At 42.9% G+C, this 17,945-nt stretch overlaps 1 protein-coding gene across 1 annotated transcript; it reads left to right on the top strand.

The window, feature by feature from the left end:
* Positions 1–7,738: 7,738 nt before the first annotated feature.
* Positions 7,739–11,047, top strand: stc1 (stanniocalcin 1). The gene is made up of 4 exons (XM_062380301.1): positions 7,739–7,919; positions 9,562–9,704; positions 9,843–10,054; positions 10,529–11,047. The coding sequence occupies exons 1-4, from the start codon at positions 7,781–7,783 to the stop codon at positions 10,827–10,829; spliced, it is 795 nt and encodes a 264-aa protein (XP_062236285.1). The 5' UTR covers positions 7,739–7,780; the 3' UTR covers positions 10,830–11,047.
* Positions 11,048–17,945: the final 6,898 nt, after the last annotated feature.

Raw genomic sequence — 17,945 nt, 5'->3', positions numbered from 1 at the left:
CCTCATCCCCTAGAAGCCATCTACTCACTTTATAGTCCAGATGGAGGCTTTTCTCTTCATCCAGAGCGATCAACTATCCTCTTTAGCTGCTCTAGATCCCGTCGCGCGCCCTGCTTCGCCCCGCCTGGTGTCTGGTGTTGATGTGGCGTGTTCCCACCAACTTCCCGGAGAAATGAATTTCCCATTTGCTATCAGCTGAAACTAAGAGTGCTGTGTTTTGCGTTTGACTGCCAGAGGTCCCCGAGCAATACAATTGAGCGATGGGTCGTAGTTACATCTTAACACACTGATGTTTTGTTAACAAACAGCTGCTTATTACCTCCAGACTTAAGCTGTCTCTGGTTCATATTTGATTGTCCAAATAGCTGCATTGCTGGATGACATTGCGCTGAGCTGCGGCAGAAGTCGAGCCAGGATCAAGTTTTCTTTTCTTTTCTTTTCAGTTTTTTATGGGTGGCCCCCTCTATGACAATGCAGTAATCTCAGTGAAATGAATGAGGAGGCTACAATTTTGACGCAGTGCTATTGTGGGTCTGAAGGAGCCCTTACAACATTTGAATAGGACGCTGCGAGCTGCTGCAGCACTAATTCAAGATAGAGTGATGGTGAGTGGATGCCTGATGGGTTACTTATATGAGGGCTACCACTGTGCAGCTCATATCAGATTAAATCAGGAATGGTATTAGCATGCAAATTGAAAAAAGGGGCAGTATTTCCTTTGGATTAACTGCCACCGCCTGTGACAATGGAGAAGTGCTATACTACAGACCTTATCACACAGCCATGTGAAATACTGTAGCTGTGTGAGTACATGCCCACGGGTGTCCTGGGGAAGGTCTCCACTGGTTTAGCCATAGAAGTCATTAAAATGTGTTGTTAGTCACAATTTAAAATAGATTCACGTACAAGCGTCACTCTGACACAGCAGAATTAATCTGGGTGGGTTAATGCGTGACACACACACACACACACACACACACACACACACACACACACACACACAGAAAGGCATGCAGACAGCTCTTAAAGAAATAGGAAAGTTCTTTGTCAGAGATAGAAAATAATTAAGATTGTTGGTTTGACTTTCTTTCTGTCTCACTTTCTTTCTCTCTCTTCCTGCTGTACATGATCTGTCAAAACAAAAGTGTTACTATAATAACTGCAAACAATTGCAGAAAATACATGAAGCAACAAGAAGTAGGATCCAAAACTACCTGTATCCCTGTATTTGATTTGTATTAACGATAAGCGACAGCCATAAATGTCAATTAGGAAATGGATTACTGATTTAGCATATATCTGAAACTGCTATAAACCTCACATGTCTTCTGTTTTTTATGATTCAGACCTCAACAACACATAAAGCTGACTCGTTCCGTTTGATGTGGCCGCTCATGGAATCGTCCCGTCAGTTTTCACATGAGTGGAGCTCTCTGCATGGTTCTCATCACTTCTTCACTTCTCTCCAGCTCCTTCATGTCGGCTCCGGGAATATTTGCGGTAGCGCTGAAATCAGCAAACAAGTATGTGTTTGCGATCTGGAAAAACGTGAGCTGTGGGCTTTCAGATTGGAGCTGTGACATGCCCCTGCCCGGCCATCAAGGTGCAGCCCGGTTGATGTCTTATATGTACTGGTTAGCCATCTGCCTTTGAATCAGCTATTTTCAAAGTAATATTAACCACTGCAGCCTTAAAAGAAAAGAAAAAAAAAAGCTCAATCACTCTGGTTTTAGAGACATTTAAAATTGAGTAATTGAAAACACTTGTCTGTGTGAACGGATGTGGGCACCCCTCCAAAATGTATTCCTGAGATGCCTGGGCTGGAGACAGATCCAGATGGGTCTGAACTGAAACCAGATGGCTGAGTGAAGGGAACATAGGCTAGGTACTACTGCATGCTGCATACAGACAGACTCCTTCCAAAGTACAAGGGCTCTGTGAGCGTGGGCGTGTGTATTTGAGGCGTTATTGCACAAATGCAAGTGTGTGCTTGGAAGTCGGAATGTAAAGAATGACAGTAATTATCTGAAATCCATGAGAGTTAGGTTAAACTTTAACTTGATGGAATAATGCCTTATTCCGGTATAGACAATATATCTTGACTAGACCAACCAACCCGTACTGTACATGTAGCTGAAAGCTTTATAACGCATGAAAATGTAGTGATTAAGTCTTTCAAAAGTTTAGCATTTAAACATTTGCCCAGCCCACAAATATAACATGTTTGACTGGAGAGCCATCACGTTAGATTTAAAAGGTCTGACACGTCTGATAAATCATTCAGGAAGTTGCAAATCTCAAACTGTGAATTTCCTATTTCACTGGCACATTCCACACGTCACTTTCCCGTGTCGAGCGCTGCGATACAAGTTTCCTTAGATTTTATGATGATGAAGTAAGTATATATGACGGTGTCATTAATATTTATCTGCGGTGGATGTTGCTCAAGCAAACTACAAAGTATGTTATATTTATAGTGCCTTGAAATCCCCCATGCTGCCATGGGAAACAGTAACTGCACACACCTGTGCACCAGAGGATATAAAAAAGAGTCGACCAGATGACAGGTGTTTCAAACAGCTACGGCGAAGCAACACTGCAGGAGCGATGATGAAGCTCTATGACGTCAGCGATTCACAGAGCTCTGCCCTTAGGGAAATAGTGTGGGTCTGATAAATACATGTATTTCAAATGCAGTGTCAACAGAATGGCTCACGCAAGTAGAAAATACTTATTTCCACAATTTTACTTCAAAAGCATTCCCATTAGAAATGTTTCCAATCATACTTGCCACAGAAAACAGGAAAAACAGCCATCACACACACAGACACACAACAACAACAAAAACTTGTTCTGTCTTTTTGCTCCAGATCTGAGAAATAAGTTGTGTCAGAAGTCGTGCGGGACGTAAAAGTGTTGTTAATCTGTACAGAACCCCAGCGGCTGAGATTCAGTATCTTCCTCAAGGACACCTCAGCTGCATAAGGAGACTCAGAAGGACCAAAAATGTATTCAATTACGAAACGCAGTGGACAATATTTGTGTTTTGGAGTTGATGTTGAATTTTGACACTCTTAACTCAAACTTCAACATGACGCCACGTGTCCACATTCAGTTTGTCATTGTAATTTAATGTCAAGAATGCAGTGCTTCCACACATACTTTAAATTTTCCCATTTAGTCCCTGCACTGGACCAGGAGACAAGGTGGTCGACCTTCTAACATCCACTATTACAGCATTTGAAGACAGTTTTAGGTGTGGGGTTGTTTCATACACTCACACTATGTAACATATATAGAAAGACAGTTTAATGGGGATGGTTCCTCCACAGTTTCCCATCTGTATCATCCAAACATGATCTTGTATATGTTGTATGTGCTTGTACACTTTCTCTATTCCCACTTGTTTTGCAGAGCAGTGAATACGTGACAACTTTTGCAGCAACAGACTTTATCAATGCAATGTTTTGGTCCTAATGTTTCGTGCTGCAGAGCTGCAGCATGTTTTCATTCCAGCCACCAGATGTATAGCCCTGCTATGCTACTCATTCTGGACACACATTCAGGAATGCTGGTCCCCTGAGCTTTTGCATTGTGTTCGAGTCATGCAGACATCTGTTAGTGGGAAAACACCATCCATTCAGATGCTACGCAGGACCAAATGAATTTAACACCCTCAGGAAAATAAGCCCACCACATTTAGACCTTCTCGTCTGGTGATGGGAATGAAATTTTGTTATTTTTGTCAGTTATGATTATGTGTTCTTCAAAAAAGAACCCACATAAGGTTTCCGACAAATACCACTTAAACTTCACATCTATAAATATCACTGACAAAAGTGAATGGGTTGAGCTGCTCAGTGCATACAGAAAACAAATCTCAATGTAATTGTTCTCATCATAGTGTTTCAATAGACTTTAAATCCATTTTCTCTGCATCCTGATAGCTTTATAGAAGGATGTTTATTTATTCCAGATTTTGAACAGGGTGTCTCTTTAACCATTTTTTTTTGGGGGGGGGGGGGGGGGGGGGTTCTCTGGTTATTTCATGCTTCTCCATATACTTCCTCCTCTTGCAAAACATGTCCCTTAATATTGAAGTGTTATTCTCCTGTGAACGCTGGAAAGCAAAACGCATTATCCCCCAGACCAAACATCACGTATGAAGACACACATTGTCACACACACACACACACACTCACAGACACACACACAAATCCAAATCTAAATGTAGGTGCAGACACAACGTTGACATGTGAGTAACCTGCACGTCAGAACAATCCTGCAGGGCGTCTTGTCTTCCCCGTTTCCTCTCGAATTTCACAAATCCTAATCTTTACTCTCCGTCCCTCCCACACACCAGAGACAGCAGACTGTTTGGAGGTGTTACTTCACTGTAATAGCTCATGTAAATCAGAAGCATCTGACTGAAGTCCCTCTGGTGGACGCAGGTAGACTTGCACTGTCCTTCAGGTGACACCTTGGGAGTGTTTTTACGCAACTCATTAAATAAACTTGTTAAAACAAAGCTTCGGGCAGACATTCGCAATAATTGTGATTCATTTGCTTGCGCGTGATAAAAGATGACTCTCCCATTTATTACTCTAATTTCAAAACTCTCGCTCATAATGAGCAATCTCGTAATCTTATAATTACAGAGGAAGCTGCTGTCAGGCAAACAGCAATAAGTTTGGGGGGGGGTGGCTTCAACTTCAATGCAAAGTGATTGCTAATCAGAGGATCAGTTCATCCACCTCAATGTAAATAAATGCAAAAACGAGCATGCTGGAGCAGGCCGCTCTGGCTGTATGTTCCTTCTCTGTAGCCGATTTGTCCTTTGCATGAACCCTGGCCTCTGCCTTGTCTGTTATATTTCTGAAAACAAGGTGCAGCACCTTCTTCTACCTGACAAAGGAATTCATTATCCTTTCCTCCCCGAAGAGGACGCTCAAGTGGTATTCTCAAATGTGTTTGTGGTATGGCTCCGCTCCAGCATGGGAGAGTCTGCAGTGATGTGCTAACAAGGATGAGGCCGACTTCCAAAACTCATGAATAAACTCTCAGTCTCATGTCTTTGGTTTCAGCAGCGGACCCCCCCCCCCCCCCCCCCCCCCCCCCCCCATTTGAGTGAGAAAAAAAACCCACACACATGCACCGGGAAGCGATAAATGCAAGAGCAGCAATATATTCATGGATACCATGAATATGAGCTCGGAATCTGCCTTGGATCTCACACACTGTTCACATTGTTGTTGTCTCAAGGTGTTTTAGGAGTGCTGACATAACCATTAAGCAAGCACGTTGGTCTTTGACATCCTGTTTTCCACACCTAATCTGCAGGGAGGGGAGCCAGCCATCACTCTGGAGACTCCTTCACCGAAACAGAAAGAGATGGAAGAGGACAGTTCAACTTCCTTTTTGAAATTAGACGAGAGAAAGTAAATAGTGCCATCAAATTATAACCTTCAAGCAATCGAGTGAGTTAATTCAAGCACTTTAGTTTTCTGGTCTCTTGATAGAGTCGTCAGTGACCAGGCTTAGTTTAAACCGTCCGAAAATTGTCAAATCTCATTCGTCTAGTGTGCAGCTAATGTCTGTTTTAGACTACCATGCTGATAATGACAAGAGATATTGGCTCATCCATTAGGATGTTACTTCATATCAATTTTCCATTATATAGTCCATTGGGGCCACTGGCAGGGGCCCATGTTTGGATTCCGCAGCAGACGTAAGCGGCCAACAGCTGGAAATTGTGCCCGACTCCTGACAGCGCTGTCGGAGAAATTAGGGCTATGGCACAACAACGGTCCACAGACAATCAGAACTCAGAGGAAAGGGCCTTGCTGCTCTCGGAGACACCACAGGAGCAGAGAAGTGATCTAACAGAGCTCGATATGTCAAAATATAGATCAGCGTTTCTTTGGTGCACAGTGGCTCCTCCTGAAGACAAAGGTTTTCAGGTTAATCTCAGGGAATTTATTTCAGTTGAAAAATAATCTTCTGCACCAAAAGAGTCTTCGCCGCATTTCATTTAACTGCCCTCTGTGATTATGAGGAAGAATCAGCTCCATCGTGTCTGATTCTGTCTGTAATGGGTGAGCATGGCGCTGGGTGAAGAGGCGTGAGGCGTCCATGATAAATGATAGTTTTAAATCCCACACATCATCCTCTGTGCACCCGGCACGTGCAGCTGTTAGTGGACTCTGAGCCAACATTTCTCCGTCTAGTAAAGAAGAATAGAGAATCGGGTCAGCAACAGTCATCATCCCCACTTTAAGTCAACATCGCAGGTAGTTTATCTCCACGTGAGGTAGATTCCATGAGCTAAACCATGGAGTCATCAGCGGGCACGGTTCAGGAAAATTCCAGTGATAATAAACGACCTGACATTTGAATATTCTGGGTTGATATTTAGGCAAGGGCATTTAAGTGTGTGCGGCAGTAAGCGTCGCATTTGACTAAAACACTGCTCGGTTAATACTCTGTCATGCTTTGGTCTAAAGGAATCTAAATGTGCACGCAACAGGTTTTGAGAATATAAGATTATTAGAAATGGTCACATTCTGTGGCATTTAGTTTGATTGGGCTGTTGTGGCTAAGGATCCACGATGGTCGCTGGTCCAGTCCCCGGCACCTCCATATTCTGAAGTGTCATGTAACTGAGGTGTCAAGCCCACAAGGAATGAATGGTGTTATAAATGTGTGGAGGTGTATTGAATGGTTGACAAGACTGAAGAACCTCTACATAAATACTCTTACATTTATCTTTCTGATTCCAACAAATCATTCTTTGAAAATAATAAACAATGGAAATATATGATCAATATATTCATGATATAAATATTGATCCTGTTCAGCATAAGGAATTGTGCGTTTATGGATTGTAGTTTACAAAAATGTAAAACATTTGTGTTGGATATTTCACTTGGTTTAATAAAAGCCTGATGTTGTGATCTCTTGTCCGAGCCATTTCTAAACTACCAATTTTGACGGCTTTTCATTTTAAATTATGTTGTAAATATCACATTCTACAGTACTTAAATACATTATACACCAGAAAACTGTTAATGGAGATTACGGTAGGAACTCTAAAATGAAAGTATGGCAAACAAGCCAGCTGACAGTATTGAACTGTAAAGCTATACTGCACAGCACTGTAAGTTTTTCACTGTGATAAACTGTTGTGGATTACAGTCTAGGTACACTGTAGAATAACAGTGTCATGCTGGTGTCAACTGTAGCTGCCAGTCATTTAGGGAATAAAGAAAATAAAATCCCTCTTCAGTTCAGCAACATTATTCCAGATCCCATGAACGAGCTGATCACTTCATGATCTATGATTAAATCAAAGATGTGACGCCTCGTGGCTCTGGTGAGGTCCAGGTGAAGCCGTGTCGTGGGAGTAATAGAAATGTCCACTATAAGAAACATCTGTTCGGTTGCCTATAAGAAATCCCAACCTTGAGGTGTTCAGAGCTGGAGCCTCTACAGTGTTAACCGATTCGATCAATTAGTAGAGTGGAGGGAGCAGGAGCACGGTCCTGGATGCTGCGCTCTGATTGGTCCAACCGCCACTGGTAACGCGCAGCGCTCCCATATAAACCCCGCTCAGACCTGACATCGGCATCTGTCAAAGGGATAGTGAGGAGTCCGCTGTGCACACGTTCCGCTGGTAGCCTGTACTTGTGCCACATAGTATTGCTCTGCTCGCGTTTGGAGCCTCGTTCCCTTCATTGATCCCACGCTGAGCAGGAGGCGTCCCTTTGCATTCAGTTGTGTGATGATCTGTGTTGAGAGGAGGACGATGCCTCTGAGGACCGGACTTTTCCTCCTGATGGTGCTGAACGCATCCGCTTACGAACTGGATCAGAACGAGTCCTACTCGCCCAGGAGAGCCCGCTTCTCTGCCAACAGCCCTTGTAAGTATCACGCTGCTCCTATTTGCATACATCTCAGAGGGCGCACAGCTTTTACGCACCATTAACGCAACGCACAGCAGCAAACACTCTTTTATTTCCTCTCTTGTTTTATTGTTGGCCTATGCAGCCTGTTCCTGTCTAAATGAGGGGATTGATTTTGGGAGAAATCCTCTGGATTGAGGCTGTAGGTTTTTATTTTGCCGGTGTCCTACCGGCAACAGATGAGCATGGAGCCTGGCGCTGGCACCTGAGAGTGCAGGCTGTGTCATGCTGTCTCTGTGGCTTTGGCTGCTGCAATGGTCCAACTATTCAGCATTAGAGTGGACTTGCGGTGGTTACAATGCATGAAACACAAGTCCTCCTGTGTATTCAAGTCAGAAATAAAAGAAGGCGGGTACACCTTTTGCAGATTTCTCCAGCATGCCCCAGGAAAAGCCACAGACCCTCTGGGGCTGTGGCTGAAAATCCCTCTTAAAAACCACCAGAAAATGACACAGCAAAGCACGAATGTGCCCGGCTTCGTTCAAATGTTCACTTTTCTCCCTCAACACAAACGCTACAGCCCCAGTATCAGGGAGGCTGATTCCCTCCTGCAGGAAGTGCTTCATCATCATAAGATGTGCAGCTCCCTTCTCTCTGTATTTTTGGGAGCGACCTCTGGTCCCTGATGGCAGACCCACTTTATCTGAGTGCGCAGGTCAAAATAGGGGCCCCAGATTCAAAGTCTGCCAGCAGGTTCAGGATCCTCAGTGACATCTCCTAATACTTACTACCAATGACCTGAGTCAGGCCGCCCACCATCTCACTTGAGGAGAACTCTCACTGATTTACAGAAAAGGTTTTAAAGCCACACACCGTTGTAACTTTTCATGTCGACCGCGTGTGTTTCGTATGGTCGAGATTGGTTTTTGGTGAATTGATGGAACGACTGAATGCTGCAGGTTGTTTTACAGCTTTGACAAAGCTGAGGATCAGGGTGACTAGTGGGTTAATAAGCCAAATAACTCTGACAGTCATGTGATGAACATGGCAGCATTTTCACAGTGTGTGTGTTTCATTACGTAAATGTGCATGGGATCAGTGGTGGATGTGCATATGGACTGTGACACCTGCTCTGTTAATGGTTCCGAATATTAAAGCGGTTTGGAACCAGGCTCTTTAAATTCAGCTCGACAATTACGGCCTGTGTAAAATAATTGAAAACAGAGTCTTGTGGGACAGAGTGTTCGTATGTGTGTGTGCCAGCGGTACAAGTACGTTTATGTGTGTCTGCAGGCACGCCAACAATTTTCAGGAAACTCTGTGGTATTTCTGGTGTTGATCGTCCAAGCTCTGCTGAAAAGACCCAAACAGTAGAATATAGGTGTCTGCCAAGAGAAAAGTCCACCAGCGCCAAACAGTGTCTGAGAGCCTCCGAGTTGTAAGGTGTCCAATCCGCGGCCGAGACACAGTTTGACCCAGAGTGAATGTACAGTATGGCTTTTGTGAATCACCAAAGTATGAAAGTTCTCTTTTGTTTGTCGCATACTTTGGCCCGAGCCCCGGCAACCCCTTGTGTAATGAGCTCAGTGAGTGTGCAGCGATTCCCAGTGAACCCAACTGTTGGCTCCCCCCGCTGACGGTCCATTCTCTGTGCCCACAGCAGATGTGGCACGCTGTCTCAACAGTGCCCTCCAAGTCGGCTGCGGAGCCTTCGCCTGCCTGGAGAACTCGACTTGTGACACAGATGGCATGCATGACATCTGCAAGTCCTTCTTATACAGTGCTGCTAAATTTGACACTCAGGTACACACTTCAATTCAATATCCGCCATGACATGTTATGTATTTAGATGCACGTGAGCACTGTAGTAGTATAAGGGTGCTGCTGGCAGGGAAAAGAACGTGTGAAGCACTGCGGTTCTTTCTCTCTTTTTTTTTACAGGGTAAAGCGTTTGTGAAGGAGAGCCTTAAGTGCATTGCCAATGGCATCACCTCGAAGGCATTCCCCACCATCCGCCGCTGCTCCACCTTCCAAAGAATGATATCTGAGGTCCAAGAGGAATGTTACAGCAAGCTGGATATCTGCACTGTTGCCCGATCGAATCCAGATGCCATTGGTGAAGTGGCACAGCTGCCAAGTCACTTCCCGAATAGGTGAGCCCCCCCCCCCCCCCCCCCCCCGCGCACGGGTTGATTCATGCTATCAAGTTAATAAAAAGACACAAGGACCCAAAATGCTGCTCGTAGTGCAAATATATACGTCTTGGCTTCATGTAGCGTGTCAGATGTCTATATTTCTACTGATGTTTAGCTTCATCATCTGCTCCATGCAGTCATTCATACAATGCAAGAAAAATGAAACAGGAATATCAAGTTTAGACGGTTTGGTTCCTATTTTTGTGGCATTACTTGTAGGATTAGGGTTTGGGTGTGGACAGGGTGGGGGAGCACAAGGCTTAAAGGGGACTGCAGCCGGGATGGTCACTCCCATATGGATTTCAACAGACTTTACAGCACATGTGCAGATATATAGAAAGGTTAGGTGAGCATTTGACAGCACAACAAGAAAACATTGCAGGTTTCTGTCCCTTTAAAACATTCCTTGTGTGGTGCTTCATGTCATTTCAGGTTTTACGGTAAGCTGCTTCAAAGCCTGATGGACTGCGACGAGGACACGGTGGACCGCGTCCGAACCAGCATGGTGTCGCGGCTGGGCCCAGAGATGACCATGCTTATTCAGCTGCTGCAGAGCAAGCCCTGCCCATCCACTGCTGTGGCTGCAGCTGCCGCCATCCCAACTGGAGTGGAGGGCCGTGGGAGCTGGCGCTGGTCCATGGGTCCCCATATGTACAAGATCCAGCCTAATCTGCGAAACAGAGACCCTGCCAGTCATTTTGGCAAAAAGCGCTCCGCCAGTGACAGCTCCTAACTTCCGCTCAGTCTCAAAAGAAAAAAAGAAAAAAACACTCACACCCCTCGATACATCACGAAAGCTCCTCTGTTCCCTAGGGGTGATAAGAATCCATTCCTCCGCTAGACTGGTTACAGAAATATGCCCCTCTAGGGAAAGCTGGAATGCCCCATAGAGTTGATATCAGAGTTTGATTGTTGTTATATTGTAAATCCTAGGCTTGAGAGAACCCCCACCCCCCCCTTCCATCGACTGTTTCCAGACATGTCCGCTCACATTTAGTGTTGAACATGTAGCGTTTGCTTCTGTGCAACGTGGTCCTGTTCGATCCTTTTCACCTTCTCCAACTGAGATGAATTTTAATGACGTCGTTTGATGCCAAGCAAAAAAAAAAGGAGGAAAAAAAAAAGAAGCAGCCATGATGGCTGACGCCTCTAGAGCACAAAAACACAATCTCATAATCCTGACATGTCTTCATGAATTGAAATAAGTAGTTGGATTATTTTTAGTTTCTTGATAGGAAAGGGAAATCATTGGTAGATGTGTCTAATATTGCTGCAATGAGACCAGTCAAATAATTGTGAGCGTGAGATGTGGAAATGAGTTTCATATCTATTTTCTGACATTAACACCAACAGTTAAATGTACTGTATACTGAGTTTACTGAGACAGCCATAGCACGCCCTCTAAAAGAGAGTGCTCACACGGAGTGGGGTCTGTAGAGGTTCTATCTTAACCTTTGAGAGGTTACCTTAAACTGACCAAAAAACTTCAAACTGCCCTGAATGCTATTCATAAAATACCAAAATAGTGTATAGCTATAGCACTTATAATTTGTTTTGTTATTCCGTTTTTTTCTTTTCCGAAGGCGGATGTAGTCATGTGTTTCTGATCATCATCCTGCACGTCCTGCACAAGGAGTGCCGGGTCTGTCGATCAGGAAATAAAAAAAATAACCATTTTTGCATATCTTGCAGCCAGACACTTGTAACGCATAAGACTGTTGAGCTCTACAGTACATGTGGGAGCATGTTTAGTGGAATCTGTGTCCATGTTCTTAGCGGAGAGTGAAGCAGTGGTGTGTGCGCAGTGGCTGATTAGCACGTTCACCGCTGAGACTGAGAGCGGCCATCTTCTCGGGCGGATGAGCGTCCCTCTCTGAGGTGAATCATGTGACATGCACACTGGCTTCCGGTGATAGAGAGTGACTATTTAAAAAAAAAAAAAAAGCCATGTCCGGAATAATATTTATTTTCCTACTTTATTATTTAATGTTTTTGTTTGTATTTGAATGCATTCATATAGTTTTGATTAGTTTACAGATTTTAAACAAGCAGTTCTCTCATGGCTCCTATTTGAACGTGAGCTCTACACCAAAAAAAAAAAAGAAGCTGAGCTGACACTCTGGGGGACTGAATGAGGCCCATGTCATGACTCTGTGCTGGACATAGGGGAACACGGTTGGTCATTCAAGTCAGGTGATCTACTTTGTGGGTGTCACAAGGGACCACAACAAGAACTATAGCGTCATTTTGACACACTTTCTGGTTTGATAATAAGGACGCAGCTGCTTGACGTAATGAGGTTTGTGCACATCACGGAGGATTGAGCAGGTTTGAGGCGACACCAGCATAAAGTGACCTTGTGATGTTTGTGATGGTTCTGCACTAGTTTTTGGTGTGAAATTCATTTTCCTTATGACGGTTGGCGGCGTGCTGACAAATTCTAACCACGCGGATCCAGAAATATTCATCTTCACTTTCTGATCGGGTCTTTTTCAACACATTAACCGCTTGACCAGGAAATAATTCATGATATACGATTAATAAAATCAGGCACATTCAGAGGACTGATATCTATGAGTGTTTGATCTTCATCAGGGCTGTGTCAGTTTGGTTTGATCAAATTTGAGACCGACTGGCAATATTGGTAAACATCTTCTGAGATCTTTTTATTCATATTTAGATGTTGCCAAATCCTGATCAGGCTAGAAAAGGGTGTGACCTTCATTTTCTGAATGATCAGCACACGCTTCAAACCTGCAGGAAGAGTGCAGACAAAAAAACACATGCAGAAAAAGCAAAGATGCTGATTCATGTACCACAACACTCATAGTTAGCAGTTGCCGTTTTCAGGGCCTCTAAGAGAGTGGTGTCATCCAGTATGAAGACAAACAGAAGGTTGATTAGCAAGATTTAACAGTTTAATTCTAAGTAAAAATAACGCAATGAAAGGTCAGTATATACACTTAAACTCTATAAGTCCCATACGATTCCATTCATGAAGCAAATCTTCAAGACAATCATTCCGAAATCAGTGCAGAGCCTCGGTCACTGAGAAGTGTCTTCATGCTGGTGTTTGCTTTATCTCAACCTGGTGGACAGATGGGTGTTTGGTAACTGATACTTTCAGTTGATAAATTGATGGCGTACATTTCTGTTTTGCAGTAAATTGCTAATCTTTGTGCACAGTGAACTTCAATATAGAGATTAACTTTCACTTCAGTTCAGTTCACTACCAAGCAGCTTGATTCAGAACAATTCCCTTTGCAAACTGGCCATCTTACAGTTTGCTTTATAACGAAATTATAAAGAATTATTGAGCAAATTATTATTTCCAATGCAGCTTTTATTTTGACTTCATGAAAAGAACTGAATCAGGTCCTGTATATGGGGGAAAAAATATCTCTATATTGTTATATTATTTTATATTGGATTGATGATGGGAGTGAAGCACAAACCAGAAAAGGAGATGTTTCATTTGTTTGTGTCAATTTAACAGCTATCTTTAAGATTTCCAAACTATGCAATAATCTCGAACACAGCAGATTCACAGCAACACATAAATTGACCTTTATTTCATTCAGTGCCAGCTGATGCTGCGTGAGTAAAGCAGCAGCAACACGTCCTGCACGCACAGTGTGCAGACGTCGCTCCGCTGCATCGCTCTCTGTTCCTGTGGATTTTTGTTTTTTTAGTATTTTGTAAAGTTGTGTTTGCTTTTGTTATGTGAATCTGATCATTGTTTGTTTCTTTTGTGTCATTTGGTGCGAAAGGCAGTTGTGAAGGAATCACTTTGGGAGAGCTATAGTCACACTGTAGTATATCCTAGCTTACTATTTTTATGTTTAATATGCACTTAACCACTATAAAGGGCATTGAAACATTCTGCACATGTGCAACATGTTTTATTTAGCCGGTGAATGGAAAAGCAGTCAGAATGAGTTGCATCCTGAAGGGTCGGGGCTTCTTCATGTACTAATGATACATATGTCTGTATCTCTGTTGTCCATGGGTAAATCCAAAACCCAACAGCTGCTGCTAAACTCTTACTTCCCTGTATGATGCTGTCCAGATGCCCATCCACTGTGGCCACACTCTGGCTCCGTCACAACACACAGTGAGCTCAGCACCGGCCGCTCGTTTGCATTTCGGCATTTTCTAAATGTCGATCCACGTCCTCATATTTATTTTCTATGAACATTCCTTGTGTCAAATATATTTGGCAAGGGCAAATTGACTGTTTCCTCACCGTCAAATGTAATGGTTATTTCAGAGAATGTACCTGTACACTGAATGTCTGCTTTGACTAGAACACGCCCAAGGTTAGGTGACCCATGAAGGCTATTGGTTAAAAAAAAAAAAAAGTAATAAGGCTTTCGCTTTCTTTGTGTTTTGGTTTTTCAAAATTCAACGACAGGGTGCTTAAGGTGGTACTGCAGTATTGTTCAAATGACCCATGGTGACTTTTGTCACCATTTCTCCTGTCAACACCAGAGACTAAAGACTCCCTCACTTCTGCCACTTCATGGTACTCTTTTCCTCTCAAGACTTGAAATAGATTGATAAATGTTATTGTGCTTAAAACAAAATTCAAAAAGCTTCAGTGACTAGTAAAGTTTATTTTGTATTCATATATATATAAATATATATAAATATATATATAAGTGACTGTTATTTTACTATTGAATTCAAAAAGTTATCAAGGATTTGAGGAGATTTACTGAAGTTCAGATGCTATGTAACGCATGATTGACCCTTGTGAATCACTTGCACTTTAGAATATACCCATAGACATATATACCCATACTGTGTATATGTTTGGGTTTTTCCTCTGTACTGAAAAGTCATGAAAGATACAAATGCATCAAATGTGTGTCTTTTGCTGATCAGAAATAAAATATTTATCATATCTGGCATATGGAATCACATAAGTTGCTTTGTTCTTCTTTCCCCCATTTAGATCCGTCCTCACAGATTCACATCAAATCTGAACAATATAAAGTCCTTCCATACTTTGTCATTCTTCTACGTCAGTTGTTCTTAACTACCAGATATATGTTATCAGATCAAATCATTATAATAATAATAAACACTTGGTTATGTATACATTACTTACATAGCACTGAAAAAGCTTTACAGACAATAGACAGAATAAAGCAATGAAATAAACGTCTAGTTAAAGCTATTCTATTAATCTAATTTTTTAAAGAGTACATTGAGGTAGTTTGTCAGTCTGACAAAGGGTAGTGCCAGATGTAAAGCCATTCATCCATAACCTACACCACCTAACCTATTGGGGGTTATGTGGGGAGCTGGAGCCACCTGGACAGGTCACCAGTCCAACAAGAGGTCACATTCACACCTATGGTCAGCTTAGAGTCTCCAATCAACCTTACAGCAGTCTGCATATATTTGTATGGTGGGAATATACCAGAGAAATCTTAAACTTACATAGAGGGATCATAAAACTCCAGACAGAAAGACAGGGATTGGAACCAGTGACCGCACCATGGGCACTATCAAAAAGCACATCTTTCCAATGCATCTGGGCCAGAAAGGGTCACAGTAAACCTACAAGTAGGTCCAGGAGGCTGTTATCACCCATTTATCTCATTGATCCAGTTTGTGAAGCCAAGAAGACGAGACCAGCATCTTGAACATACCAGGTTATTAAGTCAGCCCCTATAGCCCATATGTACGGGACGGATGTTTCTTGATAACGCCCATTAAAACAATAAATTATATTTGCTCTGACTTCATGACTTTAGTTCTTAGCAAACTACGGAGTGTGGTGTTTAATAAAAGCAGATGGAAGTCGAGTAAAGTGTTTCTTTGCCCTGCTGGTAAATAAACTTAAAGATGCATTTATGCTCTGACTCTTTGGTTCACTGCAATGGCAGCACAAACACAACCCCACTCCCCGAAATGAAATGTTTGAGAACATGCTCATAGGTCTCCTCAAAAACCACACAACACATAAAAATAGAAGTAGTAAACTGCCATGACCTGTTGAGCAAGACGTGGAGATTGTTCTCTGAAACCCTCATGCTGGATTTTCTGGTTTCGCTTTATCACCAGCCCCTTAAACCAGACCACAAAATCTACAATAAATGTGTCAACCATGACTCCACAAAATAGTATCCAGGGCTGTAACCATTTCTAATTTCCTCAGCAACATAAAAACTGGAAGCAGAGACACAGTCCTCGGTGCTGCCATCATACCAGACACTTGGCACCAGATTTCCTTTTCTTTTTTTTTGGAGAAATGCATCTGTTTCGGTTTCGGCTTCAATTCCACAACTCAATAAAAAAAAGCAGGATGGCAAGTTTGGATTATTCTCAACCAGATAATCAGCAACCAAATAACACACTGAACGCAAAGTGCCGTTACAGCCCTGATCATCGACCTTTGACCCAAGTTGATTGGGCACCAGCTACATTCTATTAGTGTTTATTGATAACTATGTTCACCAAGAAGCTTATGTTTTCGTATCCATTGTTAGTCTGTTTGTTTTTTAGCAGGATTATACAAACACTACTGGATGGATTACCATGAAAACACCTATAATGATGCAGTAGGAGTCAGGAAAGAACCCATTTTCCCGGTTGAGAGGACTGATATTTATGAGTGTGTGTATTTTGGTTCAGATCCAAGTAAAAATACGGATCTAATGAATTTAAATATAGTTATATAAGGGGGGCATTATGAAAAATCAAGCCCAACGACTCAAGTTATCAGGGCTGTGTGTGTAATTCTTACTTTCCCTTTCATGTACGTATCCATTTAATAGGAATATAACACATATCCAATTCCAAGGTGTGTGTTGCAGTGAGAGTAACAAGTGTCATGTGGACTCGGGCTGACTGCTGCGATTGGTACACAGTTTGATTTACGTTCACATTTTGTCTCACAAAGAACCCGTTTCCCAAACAGGTCGTCCACAGCATCGACACCCGCTCCATTTCTGCCCCAAGTCCACAGCGAAGGAGGTGACATCGGAGGTGATGAGCCGACGTGACAGCAATCCTCATCCTCCTAGTCTGAGCTTCTCAAACCACGGAGTGCGTGCCAAACACTGTCGCTGTCTAGCCAGGCTTTATCTAAAAAGGTGAAGGTCAATATTCTTTTTCCAATCATCACATTTAACTCAGTTTCTATATGCCACGGAGGCCCTGGGTGTAGATTTTTGCACGATTCCCCATTTGGCCACATTAATGTTTTTATAAAGCCCAAATTAGACTCTATTGTAATATTAAATAAAAATCTACAATCCAATTTGTCTGACGGATGTTTGCGACATCCGTTTCTTTGAGCTTTATATTGTCGAACCACTGATTTGGACCTTCACTGTGTAGTGCACATGCTGAAAATGATAAAGCAGATGCTCTATTGAGCACAAATCATCAGCACATCACACGGTTTACCACATCCCCTCAGTGCTCTGTGTGTGTGACAAATCCTGCGGGACCTGCGAAGGAAGATGAAGGACGCGGCGGGCACCTCCTGGTGAAAATGAACTTTCTTAAACTTGGGCACAAACGAGCTGAAACTGCAGAGTGCCTGTTTGCTGTGAGAGCCTGAGGAAAAGAGGGGGCAGAACGCGGAAGGCTCCGTGGACGCTAATCTCAGTCAGAGGGAGATATAATTTCATGCCTATTTAGAGAAGAGTCCTGAAGGGCTTTCTCATCAGCCGGCTCTCCAGTCTCATGGATAGGTGATGCAGCAGCTCTGCACACTGATTCCATCATCCCCCTCTTTAAAGAGACATTCACTCTGCACTCATCAATGGATTTAACAGCAGCACGATGGGCAGAACGAGAGAGAGTTTTCCTCTGCACGGTCAGTGCAGGC

This window comes from Platichthys flesus, chromosome 3 (assembly GCF_949316205.1).
Source record: "Platichthys flesus chromosome 3, fPlaFle2.1, whole genome shotgun sequence".
In the NCBI taxonomy this organism is placed as follows: domain Eukaryota; kingdom Metazoa; phylum Chordata; class Actinopteri; order Pleuronectiformes; family Pleuronectidae; genus Platichthys; species Platichthys flesus.
This window is presented reverse-complemented; position numbering and strand designations above follow the sequence as displayed.

Bases quoted from the DNA above. Each gene is read 5' to 3' on its own strand.
- stc1 (XM_062380301.1), top strand. From the start codon at position 7,781: ATGATCTGTGTTGAGAGGAGGACGATGCCTCTGAGGACCGGACTTTTC. The intron at 7,920-9,561 runs GTAAGTATCACG...CTGTGCCCACAG, and splicing joins CTTCTCTGCCAACAGCCCTT to CAGATGTGGCACGCTGTCTC. The intron at 10,055-10,528 runs GTGAGCCCCCCC...ATGTCATTTCAG, and splicing joins CCAAGTCACTTCCCGAATAG to GTTTTACGGTAAGCTGCTTC.